The sequence below is a fragment of the Pogoniulus pusillus genome, chromosome 24, assembly GCF_015220805.1.
Source record: "Pogoniulus pusillus isolate bPogPus1 chromosome 24, bPogPus1.pri, whole genome shotgun sequence".
Lineage (NCBI taxonomy): Eukaryota > Metazoa > Chordata > Aves > Piciformes > Lybiidae > Pogoniulus > Pogoniulus pusillus.
Genome location: NC_087287.1, coordinates 8,017,969 through 8,033,731, shown reverse-complemented (window position 1 = coordinate 8,033,731; position 15,763 = coordinate 8,017,969). Strand labels below are relative to the sequence as shown.

Genomic DNA, 15,763 nt, shown 5'->3' with positions numbered 1-15,763 from the left:
CAGGGTAACTTCTGTGATGTGGGGACACACAGCTTCCATCAGGCTGCAGCAGAAGTGCGAGACTTAGGCAGCTGTAGTTTAGAACTCCTTTGGTCATCCAGCACTGTGCTGTGTTGATTACTGACAGACTTGACACATTATGGATGGACGGTTTAGGAGCTGGCCTGAAGGGCAGCCTTGTCATTTCAGTATGTATTAGAAAGAAAAGAGGTGTTCTTGTCATTTTTGTTGTCCTGAAGTGTACCTTCGTGTTGCTCCTGCCCTTTCAGCTGATTTCAAAACAACTCCCATGCTGCCTGGTTGTAATGGCTTAGGTACCTTGTTTTGAGGATGCAGGGGGAACAGCTTGCCGGAGACAAGGGTTGTGCACATGATCTCTCTGCCATGGGAGTGAGCTGGGCATGAGGGTTGGAGAATGAGCAGCGTGCCTAGGGCATCACTCCTGCTCCTCTTTGTATGACACTGACTGTTCCTTGCTGCTTACTGTGCAGAGAGGCACCACCATTGTCTTGCTCTTCTCTCCTTCCTTCCCATCTCTTTGGATTGCCAGGGGAAGTCCTGGAACTGCTAGCACTGTGGGGACCTCTGCTCCTGCTCTTGAATGTGAAAGGAAGATGAACTGTACTTGAGATGCCTCATCCTCTTTTTCTCTTATCCAGCCATTGATGCAAAAGCCTCCAGGAGGCTCTGGTGATGATGCTGGGGTGCTCCTGCAGTCTGAGCAATGAGTGATGTGAAGAGAGTGAGCAGTGGTGTGCCTCTGTTTTTTCTGGCCACATACGTGAGCAGATGTTCTTGCAGACTGACAGGTTGTTGTCTTGCCTTTCACAGGGCCCAGCCCAGTTCAGGATCTCAGGGCAGAGTATGTTGGAGAGACTTCTGTCAACTTAACATGGACAGTGACTGACAGCAATTCCAGCTCCTACACGTACAGGATAGAGTTTGTAAATGGCTTCTCTGGTGACAACCTGACATCCAGTGCCCCCGAAGCGGCAATCACCCAGTTAGTCCCTGGGACCTTGTACACTTTCACAGTGTTTGCAGGAGTGAATGGCAGTCATACAGAAGGAGAAGGAGTGTCCATAGACCTGTACACAAGTAAGTCAACATTTCTTGCAGGCCTTTTCCTGCTGGGCTCTATGTTGCTGTATTTTTCCTACTTGCCCAAGGGTTGAAATTGAAAAGACTTGCAGTCAGAAGTGCTGTGCTTTGCCTGCCTGCAGTCAGAGATGCTTGTCTGGAAAAGACAGCCTTCTTTTCAGAAAGAAAGCAAAATGAGCCCACTCAAAACCAGCAATTGTTGAAGGTGGTATCCAAAGCCTGTGATGGGAAGAATTCCTTCATTTTAAGGACCTGTCTCCCTGGCCTAGGATTTGTGGGCAGTTTTTCTGCCTTTGCTTCTTGAAGGATGAGGGCCTTAGACCCTGATTTTAAATGACTCACATGCAGAGGAAGTATGATGTTCCCAGGGGACTTGTGTGATTTGGGGCCCTGGGGCTACCAATGGGCTGAAGGAGGAGAGCAAGCTTTAGGCAGTGATCTTCTTGTCTCAGTGAGTGATATCAGGGCATGAAGGGTGGCAAAAGAACAGGATGGTTGGATCATCACCTCTGTTCCCTTTCGGGTGGTAACTGATGATCTTTGCCTTTTGCTGTGCAGAGATATACCACTATCTGCTTTCCCCACTTTCCCTTCCAATCTTCTCTTTCCTGACTGCACTTCTGAATTCCCAAGGAAAGTCCTGAAAGTGCTGGCACAGTAGTGACCTGTGCTTGTCCTTTGGAGTGTCAGAGGAGATGCATCCTACTCACAGTCACAGGATTGTCAGGGTTATAAGGTTCCTCAAGGATCATCTAGCTCCAGACCCCCTTGCCATCGGCAGAGACATCTCTCACTATTCCAGGTTGCTCAGAGTCTCATCCAGCCTGGCCATAAAAACCGCCAAGGATAGAGCTTCTGCCACCTCCCTAAACAACCTGTTGCAGTGTCTCACCACCCTCGTGGTGAAGAATTTCTTCCTAACATCCACTCCATATCTATCCACTCACAGATTTTGCTCCATTCCCTGTAGTCCTTAGTATGTCAGGTATTGAGAGAAGTTCTTCTCCAGCTTTTTTATAGGCCCCCTTCAGATAGTGAAAGGCCACAATAAGGTCATCTCAGAGCCTTCCCTTTTCCAGACTGAATAACCTCAGCTCTCTCAATCTGTCTCCATAGGAGAGATGCTCCAGCCTTCTGATCATCCTTGTCACCTGTCTTCAGTTCTCTCGTAGCTGCCTCTGGTGATGATGCTGGGGTGCTCCTGCAGTCTGAGCAATGAGTGATGTGAAGAGTGTGGTGTGCCTCTGTTTCTTCTGTCCACATATGTGAGCAGATGTTCTTGCAGACTGACAGGTTGTTGTCTTGCCTTTCACAGGGCCCAGCCCAGTTCAGGATCTCAGGGCAGAGTATGTTGGAGAGACTTCTGTCAACTTAACATGGACAGTGACTGACAGCAATTCCAGCTCCTACACGTACAGGATAGAGTTTGTAAATGGCTTCTCTGGTGACAACCTGACATCCAGTGCCCCTGAAGCGGCAATCACCCAGTTAATCCCTGGGACCTTGTACACTTTCACAGTGTTTGCAGGAGTGAATGGCAGTCATACAGAAGGGAAAGGAGTGTCCATAGACCTGTACACAAGTAAGTCACCATTTCTTGCAGGCCTGTTCCTGCTGGGTTGTATTTTGCTGTGCAGCTCAGAGCTCTGCCCACCTCCCCAAGGGTAGAAATACAATATCATTCTCTTTCACTGCCTATCTGCTATTAGCAATATTAATGTGTGGATGGGGGAGCTGTGGAGGGCTTGTTTTCTTCTCTTCCTTGTGGATGGGGCCCTCAGGTCTTTATTTTGAAGGGAGTGCATTGTGCCTGGAGAACTTCACCCTTTGGAGGGCCTGTGAGTGCAGCTGGGTTGTGGGCAGTGCTGTGGTGTGTGGCTCTTGGCCACGCGCTCTGCTTAGCTCATCAGCAGAGAGGAGAAGGTTGAGGTGCTCTTGTGTTCCTCATGCTAGGCCCCATGACCATTTTTCCCCTCAATATGTACTGCAGTGTACTTTGCATCGTTTTGTCCTGTTCTCACTGAGGTTAAGTGAACTGTCTCAGAGATTTTCAGTGGGGGTTCCAAAGGTGCCTCAAGATTAACAGCTATGAGACTCTCTGGTATTGTGAAAGTGTTGCTTGGCTATTTGTAGTGGTCAGTCTGTGCCTCTGCACACAGACATAGTTGCTGCTCTTAAGAATGACTGGTGCTTTGTGTTTACTATACAGATCTTATGCTCATTTTATTTCCTGGCTAATGAGAGTTTTATTCATAGAATCAACCAGGTTGGAAGAGACCTCCAAGATCATCCAGTCCAACCTAGCACCCAGCCCTATCCAGTCAACTAGACCATGGCACTAAGTGCCTCATCCAGGCTTTTCTTGAACACCTCCAGGGTGTTCAAAAGTTAGCAGTGATCTGTGTACTGCTCTAAAAATGTTCAGAGAAGGGTGTTCTGTATTTTGAAAACTTTGCTGATCTCAGTGGATACTCCTCCAAAGTCTTCTCTGTGAAGCTGTCTGCAGAGGAGCTAGAGAGCACTAAGAGGTCTGTGTGCTTAGTGTGCTAAGTATTTCTCTTCCTCATGGGGTAGGATGTCCTAGTAGACAATAGCTTTTATCTTTTGAAAAGTGGAAAGGCACCCTGTGGTTTCACACAGAACTTAAAACCAGACAGCTTTTCCTAGTGACTACAGTATTTGATTTCTTACTACTCTCTATTATTCCGGGTTTTGTCTGTGTAGCTCCTGCCTCAGTGAATGCACTTCAGTGTGAACCAGTGGCCAAGCAACCTTCCCTAGTGCTGAAATGGAAATGTCCTTTTGGTAACAATGCTGGCTTCACAATTAAAATATCTAAGGACAAATGGATAAGAGAAGAAAATGCTCCACTCTGCATCAGTGAAGGCTTGGAGAGTAACTTCAGCATCACATCTTTATCTTATTTCAGCACCTATAATGTTACTATTGTAACTCTTTCAAGTGGTTCTGGTGTAAGCCCTGAAGTTCATGCAATGTGCAACACAAGCATTACTGGTAAGCTTCACAGTTTGAGAATAAATTTTCACAGAAGCAAAATATTGACTTCATGATTGCAGAGTAACAGACTTGATATACTGTGCGTTATCAGTCTACTGATGAAACACTGGGTTCATGCAGAGCCTCATGTGATGCATAATAAATGTGCATTGTATGAACAGTATCAGCATTAGAGCATTTTCTTGTTTGGAAAACTTCATCAGTCATTAAGGTACTAAAAGCTGTATTTCTGTTTGTAGACCCACCTGCTCCAAGAGAACATCCTGTAGTGAAGGCAGTCAGTCACAGCTCGTTGTCTGTTGAATTCTCTGATTTTGAGTCGGTGAATGGACCATTAAAAGCCTATGCAGTAATGATCACAACAGGGCAAGGTAAGAAGTTATGACACTGTTCTTGGAGCCACGTGAAACAATTTATCAGACACCATTATGTTCAAAACTCTTCAGTGTTAAATGAATAAAGAAAAAGCTGGCTCACTATGTTCAATCACTTTTCAAAAGTCATGAGGCAAATAGCTTGCTCCCCTGAGGTCAGATCACTTTTTGGTTTCAGAAAGCCATGGGTTTCACTCAGCCTTGTACAGCCTGGCTTATTCTTGTATATGCCTCCTATCTGTGGCCATTGTGCTGTAGCTTTCTTGATTTGCCAATGATTACTGTTGCAAGTGTGTAGTATCCCTTTCTTTCTTCAGCTGGAAGATATCTGTGGTAAGAAGTCAAAAAGAACTTTAAAAAGAGAGGTTTCTTTCTGATTTTACTTCAGACTTAATATTAACAGAGTGCAGGTGGAAGGCTTGGATGGTGTTACATTCTATGGGAGATTGAACATGAGGTGAAAGATCTTTCCTTGCTGAATATTTAGTGATAAATCATGAAATGAAGGAACTCTTGCAGTGTAGGTTTGAGTTCTTATTTTCACCAGAGCACTGGAAGAACAAAGCAGCTGATGAAGACAGTTTTCATTCAAGTGGGATTTGACTTTTATGCTTATCCTTTCTTTGTCTTAACACTGGAAACTTATTTTGCAGCAGTTTGACTGTAGGTCTTTGTTTGGTTTTCCGTACAATATATGCCCAAGAAATGCCTGTATACATCTCTCTACAGGTAATCACATGAATGACACAAACATTCAGGTTAGAAAAGACCTTCAGGATCACCAAGACCAACCGATAACCTTACTGTAAAAAGTTCATCCTAAACCATATCCCCAAGCACCACATGCAAATGACTTTTAAACACATCTGGGGTTGGTGACTCCACCACTGCCCTGGGCAGCTCATTCCAGTGCCTGATCACTCTTGCTATGAAATTTTTTTTCCTAATGTCCAGTCTAAACCTGCCCAGTCACAGCATGAGGTCATTCCCTCTTGTTCTATCACTAATTACCTCTGAGCAGAGACCAGCACCAACGTTTCCACCAATGTCCTTTCCAGTAGCTGTGGACAGCACTGAGGTCCCCTTCAGCTTCCTCTTTTTCAAGCTAAGCAGCCCCAGCTCCTTCAGTCACTAATAATAAATCACTACAGAAATTTCCAGTTCCCCATTCTTACTCAACTGCCCCAGAGTTGCAGATTTGAATATCAATCTCTTGCACACAGAATCAGTGGGTGATGACATCTATCCTTGTTTTTCTTCTGAAGATTGTGAGTCTTTGGAGTCTAAATTGAGCAACACATACCAAGATTTCAAGAAGAAGACCACAGTTGCCTATGTGACATATGTCATAAATACAGACCAGACAAAGTTACCTGCTTTCCATTCTGAGAATGGCACAAACATTGTTCATGTGGGCGATGGGATCAAAGTGTACGGCTATGAGAATGGACCCTTGATTCCGCTTCATTCATACAGGTAGTTACTTCACACCACTGGTTGGGTTTGCTGCACTAAGAGATCATCTGATGAGAAGATTACACCTCTTGCTTGAGGCTAGTCAAACTATGTCATTTACCCATTGGGGTTCTTCTGTTTTGTTCTCCCTTCTCAACAGGGCAAGTGTTGCAGGTTTCACTAGTATAACTTTTACCACAGCCGAAATCATTGTGGGAGAAGAGAGTTATGTGACTTTTTCACCTTGCTCTGAGGCAGTTTTGCTACCCCAAGATCCAGGTATAGTAGATGACAAATACAGGACTGGCAGCTTGGCACAGAGACAGTGCATGAAGATTTCTCAGTTATGACAGATTTCATTGGTTTCTTTGTGATGGACTTTTTCTGTCTAGCTTTGCAGTGATGCTGATCTCTAAATTCACACCTTGCTGCTTCTGGGGTTGACTTCATTTTCCCATGTATGAATTCTGCCAAAAGCTGTGCTGCTTATGGCATGTTAAAAGGGATTGGATGGCACAACAAGACTTGGGTACAGCAGCAAGTAGCAAAAAGCACCTGATGTTTTAACAGTTCTGTTAAAGTAGAAGTGGGTGTATTGGAATGCAAATAGTGGTCCTTTAATCCCAATATTAGGAGCAGGTGTGTTGGAATGCAAATAGTGCTCCTTTAATCCAAATATTAGAAGTGGGTGTGTTGGAGTACAAATAGTGTTCCTTTAATGCTGACATTTTTATTAATTTACCATTCTTGGTTTATTATTCTTAATGAGCTTTCAATACCAGTACTGCCAAAGGACACAGTAAAGATAAGATGTTTAGAGCTGAGCATGCTCTGTCACTTGTGAGGTTCTCCTGTAGTGTGTTAAGTTAGATCACAACCAAAGAGGTAAATGAGTAGTGAGTAGAACTTGTTCTCTTTCACCAGGTGTTGTTGCTGGAGCTGTCATTGGATGCCTTTTAGGTGTATTTGCTGTAGCAGCTATAGGGGGTTTCATATTCTGGAGAAGGAGAAGGTAAGGTGGTCGTCGTTGTTTGTTGTGATGAGGAACATCAGCATTGCACTTCTGTGTCTTTCTCCTAACAAAACCCCTCTTTTTCTGTTCTATACATCTCTGTCCCAATGCTTTAAAATACATTCTGTTAATCTTTGTATGTCACAGATTAGAGTTGATGTAGTTAACTACTTAAATGGCTTTCTTCAACCTCATAGTTACAAAAGGAGTAGTTAAGATTTAGTTTGTCTAGCTCTTCTGAAATGGTGCATGCTGATGGAGTAGTTCAGTCATCACAAAGTACTGTGCTAAAAAATGCATGTGGTTTAGATGGATTTATTTTTAGTTATGCTTTTTAATTGCTTAATAGCCCTTCACATGAAACTTCTATTCTGGAGTTTCCAGAGAGTGGAGTTACCTAGAGTCTGAGCTGGTCTCTCAGTTTCCAGGATTTTCCAAATAATCTGGGATTTAAGAGTTCACAAAGGCTTTCTCTTGCTTCTGATCATGTGCTACATCCTTTCTGAAGTTAGCTGTAGGGCTCTTAGTCCAGTTGTCTTCATTTCCTTAATGAGCTGCTGCTGTTTTTACAAGGGAGTCTAATAGCTGTGGACAATGATCAGAGCTTCCTCTCAAGCTGGGAACACTTATTTTCATTCAGCTATCACTTCCAGTACACTGTTGAACACCTGCTGCAGGGATTCTGGGGTTGGTGGCAGTTCTCCTGAGATGTTAGCTGGTGATGCAGATCTCCCAGATGTTCTTCCACCAAGCTGTGTGCTTTATGTTCAGACGTTACACTCTGCTCCCAACAGCAGCAGTCTCATTGCACAACATCGTGGGATGAAGGATGGAGGATTTTGTTTCTCCAGGTGTGCAGTTTCCCTCAGGAGGCTTTGTAGCACAGGCTAAGATGCTTTAAAAGAAATTGTTCTGACCAGGCACAGGAAGTAGCTGTCAGCAGAAATCTCACTTGCATTCTGTTACATTCTGCTATGAACCTGTTGTGTTGTTTTCTTTCACATTACAGCAAAGATAAAAGAAATACTGACATGTCCTTTTCTCCAATAAAGTAAGTCCATGTCCTTTCACACATTTTCTGAGCTCAAGTGATATTTGCAAAACTTGCTTTGAATCCTGATACTTGTTTTCTGTGCAGTTTTGTATAGCATTTTGCAGGGTTAATTCCTCCATGGAATTTAAATTCTCCAGCCTGCAGACTAAAAATAAGCACATTGATCAAAGCTTCTAGAGCTGCTGCAGGGATTTGAGGGCTTGCTTCACGACTTGCTATTAGACACAGAAATGCTCCATGTGGTTTTGAAACCAGGAAGTGTGAATGAAATGCAGGCTTCTGTGCACATCCCAATTGTTGGTAATGTGCACACGGGCAAAATTCTGCACCACAGCCTGGATTTTCCAGTGCTTTATGAGTACTTTGTGCTGAGCCATTAATTCAGATAATGTTGAGCTTGTAAAAGCTGGCCATGGGAGGGTAACCACAATAAATTGGAAGTCACAGGCAGTGCACTTGAATCACATTATTGGCTCTTGCACCAATTTCCCTGCTGATGGAAAGACTTGGTAAGAGCATCCTATGCAATCCCACCTGGATATGCTTTGGTAGCTGATGTAAAATACACCAGGGGAGTGGGGCCTGTCTGGTGGGAGCACAGAAGGGGCTGACTGAGACCTTCTGTGATGTTCTTCTTCCAAGGATGTGCTGTTCTCCGCTTGGTTTAATGGATCAGTTAAATGCTGTACTTGATACCCTTCCCCTCTAAATGCAGTTTTGTGGCTGCCACTAACAGTCATGCTTTCATTCTTATATTCACATAGTGAAAAAGACAGCTGCATGTGTCTAATCAACCTTTTTTTCTTCCCCTCACCCTTCCCTGAAGAATCAAGAAGTAAGTAAAGCACACTTTCTAACACATTAACTGAATTCATCGCTTATTTACCTGTTAAGTTTCCAACACGTGGCTTTTCTCATTTTAGATCAAAACTGATTAAAGTGGAGAACTTTGAGTCCTACTTTAAGAAGCAGCAAGCTGACTCCAACTGTGGGTTTGCTGAAGAGTATGAGGTATGTGCCCTCAGTGGAGAGAACTTCACGATGATGCATTTGGAAATGCACATCAGCTTTCCCATGAAACATACACGAGGCTTACAGAAGGGGGGAAGAGAGCTTAATTACAGAGATTATAAAGCCGTGTGTAGAGCCTTCCCTGCCCTGACTAAGCTCCAAAGTTAGTTGAAGTGCATGACAAATACTTCACATTTAGAACCATTTTCTCTACCTGTGAGCTTACATAATGGCCTGCTGCTCTGAGCTCTGACCCGAGACAGGATCTCCTGAGTTCCCTTCTGATTCACAATACAGATTTGGCCTAGGGAAAGCTCTGCCCTTTGTTTTTGTATCCTGAATTTGTTTTCCTATAGAGCAAGACAGATGTCTTGCTAATGTCAATGATTTCTTCAGGGTGTAGGTGTGATTTGAAAATCATACTTGTGAATAGCTCCAAGGAGCAGTCACAGAAGCAGCAATTATGGTTTGCTTAGGAAGTGTGCTAAAGCCCCATTCTTACAAGGTACAAAAGACAGGAATCCAATGTCAGGAAGGGTTCTGTGTTGTCATGTCTGCTGTTAAAGCATCTGAGTATTGTCATCTTCTTGAAGCTATTAATTTGCTTTCTCCCTTCCAGATCAAATTCTGTCCCTTCAGTTGTCCTTTGCAGGCTTGTGCTCTTCCTTGCCTTCCTCTTGGATTCTGCTTCCTTCAATCCTTTCATGATGTATTCCTTCCTTCACCCTGTAATGTCTGCAAACCTGCTACCAAGGAGTGTTCTGCCTTGGGGTGACAGTGACTGTGCCCTTTATGTCACTGCCATGTGCTTCTGGGGTTTTAAAGCCCACCTTAAGGATTTAAACACACTGCTATTCCTTCATTCTCTGTTCATCCCTTCTCCATCAGGTTTGCCACTGTCACCCTTCCACTCTGTAAAAAGATGATTTTTGTTTCTTCTATCCCAGTCTAAAATGTCTACTTTTGCAGCCAATGCCAAGAGCATCTGGAGCATTTTTCTATTTCAGTCATGTGTTTCTGTATGAATCCTAAATCAAGACTGAGTGCTCATGAACCCTTCTTTAATTGTAGGAACTCAAGTCTGTTGGCATTCATCAGCCTAAATTTGCTGCTGAACTTGCTGAGAACAGGGGAAAAAATAGATACAACAATGTCTTACCATGTGAGTTACTACTCTTTGGGTTTGTATTTTATACTAATTGAGTTTTTAGGTGGAAAACCTTGGGTTTGTCTAATCTCCGTTAGTAGTACTCAGAAGTTTCAAAGAGGGATTAGTGTCATCAATTTCCAGATGAATGGGTGCAGGATGCTGCTTTCCCACAATAATTGTCTGAGCAGACCTGAAGAACTTCCCTTAAGCATGTTCCCTGAAGTTCCCAAACTTCCCCTCAAGAAAGCTCCTTAAAGAACTTTCTCTTAATTAAACAATTTTAATTATAGATATAAGAAACTTGTGGTGCAGGTTGAAAAAGCAACGGGTTAACAGGTGACTATGGACAGACAGATGTGCAGAGCTAGGAGAAGTATTAAGAGCCTGCTGGGCAGCTTTAGGGATGAACTCAGTCCAGCCAAGCTGTCTGAAAGCACATCAGTGTAGCAGGGTGTAAGGAGGGACTGGATGGAGAGCAGTGATGTGTACTAAGTGATGCTTTGAAGGAAAACCTCAGCTACAGTGGCAGCAGAAAGCAAACTAATTACCAGAAAAAAACAGGTAAACTATAGTAATTCCATGATGGATTCAAAACATAGCAGCAAAACCAAGCCATGTTTCATGAAAATAATAATCTGTGTTGAGTTTTCTGCATCTTCATCCTGGCCACTCACTTTTCAGAAAACTTCTGCCATAAAAATTCTAAACTAATGCTATTTATGAGTCCTAATGTTGTATTTTATTCCTAAAATGCACTTTGTTCTAAAACACTTTGAATTAGGAAACATGCATTCTATAAGCAGTGTGCTGTTGGAACATTCTAGTTATAAAATGAATCCTTTTCTTTTCCTTCTTTTTTGGTTTCCACAGATGATATTTCTCGTGTGAAACTTTTGGATCAAAGCTCTGTAACTGGTGATTATATCAATGCAAACTATATGCCTGTAAGTTGCTTCATTTGTTGGAAGGAAATGCAATGTGTGGTGTTAAAATATGAGTTTAACAGCTCCTAATGATGTTTACAGTTCATTCATTTGTCTCACCAATGCTGGTGTCTTTATTTTGGAATTTTTTCCTCCTTAGGGCTACAACTCCAAGAAGGCTTTTATTGCTGCACAGGGTCCTTTGCCCAATACAATAGAAGACTTCTGGCGCATGATTTGGGAGAAGAACATCTACTCCATTGTTATGTTGACCAAGTGTGTTGAACAAGCCCGGGTATGTCTGCATTAACTGAACTGTCTCTTGAAGATAGTTGGATCCCTTCTAGATTGTTGCTGTCCTAGAAGGTTAGAGGCTGACAAGTTTCTTTTGACAACTACCCCCTAGTGGAAAATTGTTTTTTAAATTACATCAGCCCTTCTCTTTAGCTTTTTCTCACTTTTCTATCTGCTTACTACTATAACTGACTGAATAGATTGCCACAGGATGGTCATGGATTCTCTGTCTTTAAGGGTGGGCTCTTATCCCTAAAGAGTTACTTCAGTAGAGCTTCTGCTCTGGGATAGGCCATTGGGACAAGTGCATCCTAACCCTGCCACTGGTGGTGCTTTATCTAAAACGAATGGTCAGTTGTTTCACTGCTATGTGTAATCTGTCTAATCTTGCTCTCCTTAGACAAAATGTGAGCAGTACTGGCCAGACGAACAGTCCAAGAGCTATGGTGACATTATTGTGACAATGGTTTCAGAGATTGTGCTTCCAGAATGGACAATAAGGGACTTCACTGTAGAAAAGGTGAGTAGCCCCTCAGGTATTAGTTGGTAGTGCAGAAGTATCTGCAGAAGTGGTTTATCTCATCACTGTCGGTTCACAAGCCCAACAGCACTGGGGTGACAGATTATGAGAATTTACTAAAGCTTAGAATCATAGAAGCAGTTAGGTTAGAAGAGATCTCTACAGTCATCAAGTCCCAACATCACCCTACCCACTAAACCATGTCTTGAAGTGCCATGTGTCACTGTTTTGAACACCTCCAGGGATAGTGACTCCACCACTTCCTTGGGTAGCCTCAGCAGTGCCTGGCCACGACCACTCTTGCAGGAAAGAAATCTTTCCTGATCAAATTCAAAGTTATCTGGGGAGAAAAAGGTAAGAGTGGATGGTTTTAACGTGAGGCTTTGAACGCACTAACCGAACATGTGTCAGGAAGCCCCACTGTTGCTCTTCTGAAGGCAGTTTTCTCTTTTATTGTGTGTTTCTTTCTCTAGTCCAACACACCAGAGAGCCACACTGTGCGTCAGTTCCACTTCACCTCCTGGCCAGATCACGGAGTGCCAGAGACAACAGACCTTCTCATCAACTTCAGACACCTTGTTCATGAGTACAGCAGTCAGAATCCAATTGACTCCCCTACGCTGGTGCACTGCAGGTGGGCAGAAAGTCTGTGTGTGTTGGATGCACTTTTATCTTGTGGCTGGGTTTCAAGAAAGTTCTTCCATGTAAGCCAAAACAACAACAAAAAACACCACAAAGGAAAACAGATAACAACAAAAACCCAAACAGCAGCAAAATAGACACATACGATACTGTGATACTGTGAAAAAGAAAGAAGTCTTCTAAAATCCTTTTGTTTAAGGGCTATTTACTCTGCCCAGTGAAAACTTTTCCCTTGCTTTGTACATTTCTGCCTCAGAAATATAGCAATACTCTGTAGGTAGCAAATTATGTGATACATATATCCCTAGGCTGTCTCTTCCCGTGTGGAAAACTGGGATGAAAAAGTTGCCTTTTCCAGTGCTTTTGTTTGTGGTTATGTGTAAAAGCAAGGCAAGGAAGCTCGAAAGCATGTGCTCGCTCCCTCTTGGTGCAGCAGAGACTTTTAATAGCTGTGCCACTGAAAACAGAGAGCATCTTACTAGGCAGCGGTGGGCGAGCCGTGAAGAGCTTCCTTGTGTCGTTGCAGTGCTGGCGTTGGGAGGACAGGGACGTTCATCGCCATTGACCGCCTGATCCAGCAGATGGAGATGGAGAGCACTGTGGATGTGTACGGGGTGGTGTACGACCTTCGCATGCACCGGCCGCTGATGGTGCAGACTGAGGTAAGGCTCAGTTCGGGAAAGGGGGACTCAAGATGTTAACGAGTCATCTGAAATTGCTCTTGGTTTAATTGCCCTCCTTCCTGCCACATCTCCTTCCACAGAAATAGCTGCAGCCAGGAGTTGTAGCATGTCCAAGCAATCTCTTTACAGAGAGCTTTGCAGGGCTGGCATTTGCAGCTTTGCAGCTTGTTTTACCCACGTGGTTTTATCCTTACAGTAGTGAGCAAGGGTTGTCTTAAGTCAGGTAATCATAATGTGCATCTCTACTTTTGTGTTCTGCTGAAATTCCCACTTTGATCCAAAAGGGTGTGTGAGATACTCAAACTGATTTGATAAGGTCTGTACAGTCTCCATCATGAAGGTCTTTTCAGAAGGTGTTAGGCATGATGATAAATTTGATCCTGGTTCTTTGTGGGGTGTAGATTAATAAATAGTTTTGATTGGAAGAGACTTTTCAGATCACTGAGCCCAAGCATTGACCCAGCGCTGCCAGGTCATGACTAAACCATGTCCCTCAGCACCACGTATACATGGCTTTGAAATCCCTTCAGATATGGGCTGCCCTGAGCAGCCTATTCCCAGGCCTTTACAACTGTTTTGGGGAAGAACTTGTTCCTAAAGTCCAGCCTAAACTGCCCTGGACTAAATTGATCAAATGACATCATGAGGTCCTTTCCCAGCCCTCTTTTCTATGAACAATGCATACAACTTCTAAAAAATATTCTTGATAACATCATTGCAGTGCATCTAAAACTTGAAACTTATATTCAGGAGAAGGATTACTTTCAAAACCAGGTATTTCCTAAGAAAGCATTATCTTCTCTTTCTCCCCATCAGGACCAGTATGTCTTCCTGAACCAGTGTGTTATGGATATTATTAGATCCCAGAAAGACAAGAAAACTGATCTTATTTACCAAAACATGACAGCAATGGCAATCTATGAGAATGTCACACCTGGGCCAGGCTTTGGGAAGGCCAATGGCTACCACGCATAGCCTGGCAGGAAGGCAGTGACTCCAGGAGGAAGGTGTTACCTGTGCCTAGGGAAGGGAGATGTTCTGCTTGTGTTTTCTGGAACTGTGTGCAGTGTCTCGTCTCTGGCTTCTCCAGCTCTGTCCCCGTGTGAAGATGTGACCTACAAGAGGTAAAACAAGATGCTGGCAGGAGCCACAGGTTGATATTTAACAAAACCCACAACCAAGCAAAACTGTTTAACAGAGGAACCCTGCTTTTCCTTGGGAATTTAACAGTACTGATCGGTGAGGTAGCGTTTGCAGTATGAACAGTGAACTAGAGTTGAAATATTAATAACACAAGCTTTTTATTACAGTTTTATATGATTTCATTTACAGACACCAGGCTTGTGGGCTATTTTAATATATTTAATTATAAGTTTCAGGAACATATTTTATCTACTGTATCTGGTTACTTAGCTAATAGATCTGTGCCTCTGTGATTTTTTTTTCTCCTTGTGTTCCTTTTTATTTAAAAAGGAGCACAAACAGCTCCTGCAAATGGACATTTATACTTGGAAATTGTGCCTTTTCTAGTTGCTACTCTAAAAAAAAAGAAAAAAAAGACATCAGAGATTCTATTTTTGTACTGAAACTCATAATGAGAACACAGATTTTTAAATAAGGCTTATGTCAAACTTAACTGTAGTTGCACTGTTGGCAGGACTCTCCAGAAGTTTGGAGGTGAGTTTTGTTTCTTTTTGCATTTCACCACCAATGTTCCCTGCCTTAATGTTTCGGTGCCTCTGCCTGAGGAGAAGGAGTGTGGTCTGTCACTCTGAGCTTTAATTGTAGTGGAAAAACCTGAGCAAGTGAATGTGGATGCATGTGGGGCTGTGTGTGGGTGTGTATGAAGGACAGAAGAGCTCCTCCCTGTTCCTGCCTGCTATTCCTGTTTTTATACAGTTTATAATGATTTATTTAAAGGTGCAATATATGATTTACTGAATAATGATCACTCTATTCTAATAGAGTTTTACTCAGGTTGGTGTCTTTTTATCATTGTTGTTGTTGTTTTCCTCAAATACATCAAATCTGTGAAAATGTTGAAACTGAGGTTCCAAGTGTCCAAGCACTCCCAAACAGATTGAGTGGCTTTACTGTTTCTACCAAAACAAGCTGCACAAAATTCTACTGTAAAGACCAAGTCCTCAGTTGTTTTAGCCGTTCAGAACTGAGACACATCTTACCTGCCCACATCTCATTGATCTCCTGTAACTGGTTTATAATTAGTTGCAATATACTGCTGCTGCTGTTTGAACTGGTCCTGTTAGAAACAGAACAAACAAGCAGGAACCCCCTAGTTGCTGATTTTTACAAGTCAAGCATTAGACTGGATCTGTTTTGCTGGTACATTACCAATGAAGGACTTCATAAGTAGTGTTGGTTGCGGGGTGGGTGGGGGAGGTGGGGTGTTTTTTTTTTGGTCTTCAGATCATTGCACTGGTTGCATTGCAGAGGAATATGAAGTTTATGAATAATGCTATAGAATAGCTATGAAACTATGAAGGTTTAATAACCAGAGTCCCTGGA

General features: G+C 43.0%; 1 protein-coding gene across 3 annotated transcripts in view; it reads left to right on the top strand.

The window, feature by feature from the left end:
- The window catches only part of PTPRJ (protein tyrosine phosphatase receptor type J), a 72,215-nt gene extending 56,933 nt beyond the window's left edge, over window positions 1-15,282 (top strand). For 2 of the 3 annotated variants that reach the window (XM_064163241.1, XM_064163239.1), the window contains 16 exons: window positions 832-1,098; window positions 2,417-2,683; window positions 3,826-4,116; window positions 4,359-4,490; window positions 5,759-5,969; window positions 6,109-6,227; window positions 6,873-6,960; window positions 7,970-8,011; window positions 8,938-9,025; window positions 10,097-10,187; window positions 11,046-11,119; window positions 11,259-11,393; window positions 11,793-11,912; window positions 12,386-12,546; window positions 13,081-13,216; window positions 14,054-15,282. In XM_064163241.1, coding sequence (XP_064019311.1) covers window positions 832-1,098; window positions 2,417-2,683; window positions 3,826-4,116; window positions 4,359-4,490; window positions 5,759-5,969; window positions 6,109-6,227; window positions 6,873-6,960; window positions 7,970-8,011; window positions 8,938-9,025; window positions 10,097-10,187; window positions 11,046-11,119; window positions 11,259-11,393; window positions 11,793-11,912; window positions 12,386-12,546; window positions 13,081-13,216; window positions 14,054-14,212 — 2,381 coding nt within the window. In that variant the 3' untranslated portion in view covers window positions 14,213-15,282. The remainder of the gene's footprint in view (window positions 1-831; window positions 1,099-2,416; window positions 2,684-3,825; window positions 4,117-4,358; window positions 4,491-5,758; window positions 5,970-6,108; window positions 6,228-6,872; window positions 6,961-7,969; window positions 8,012-8,937; window positions 9,026-10,096; window positions 10,188-11,045; window positions 11,120-11,258; window positions 11,394-11,792; window positions 11,913-12,385; window positions 12,547-13,080; window positions 13,217-14,053) is intronic. The other variant, XM_064163240.1, reaches the window with a different exon arrangement.
- The last annotated feature ends 481 nt before the right edge of the window (window positions 15,283-15,763 follow it).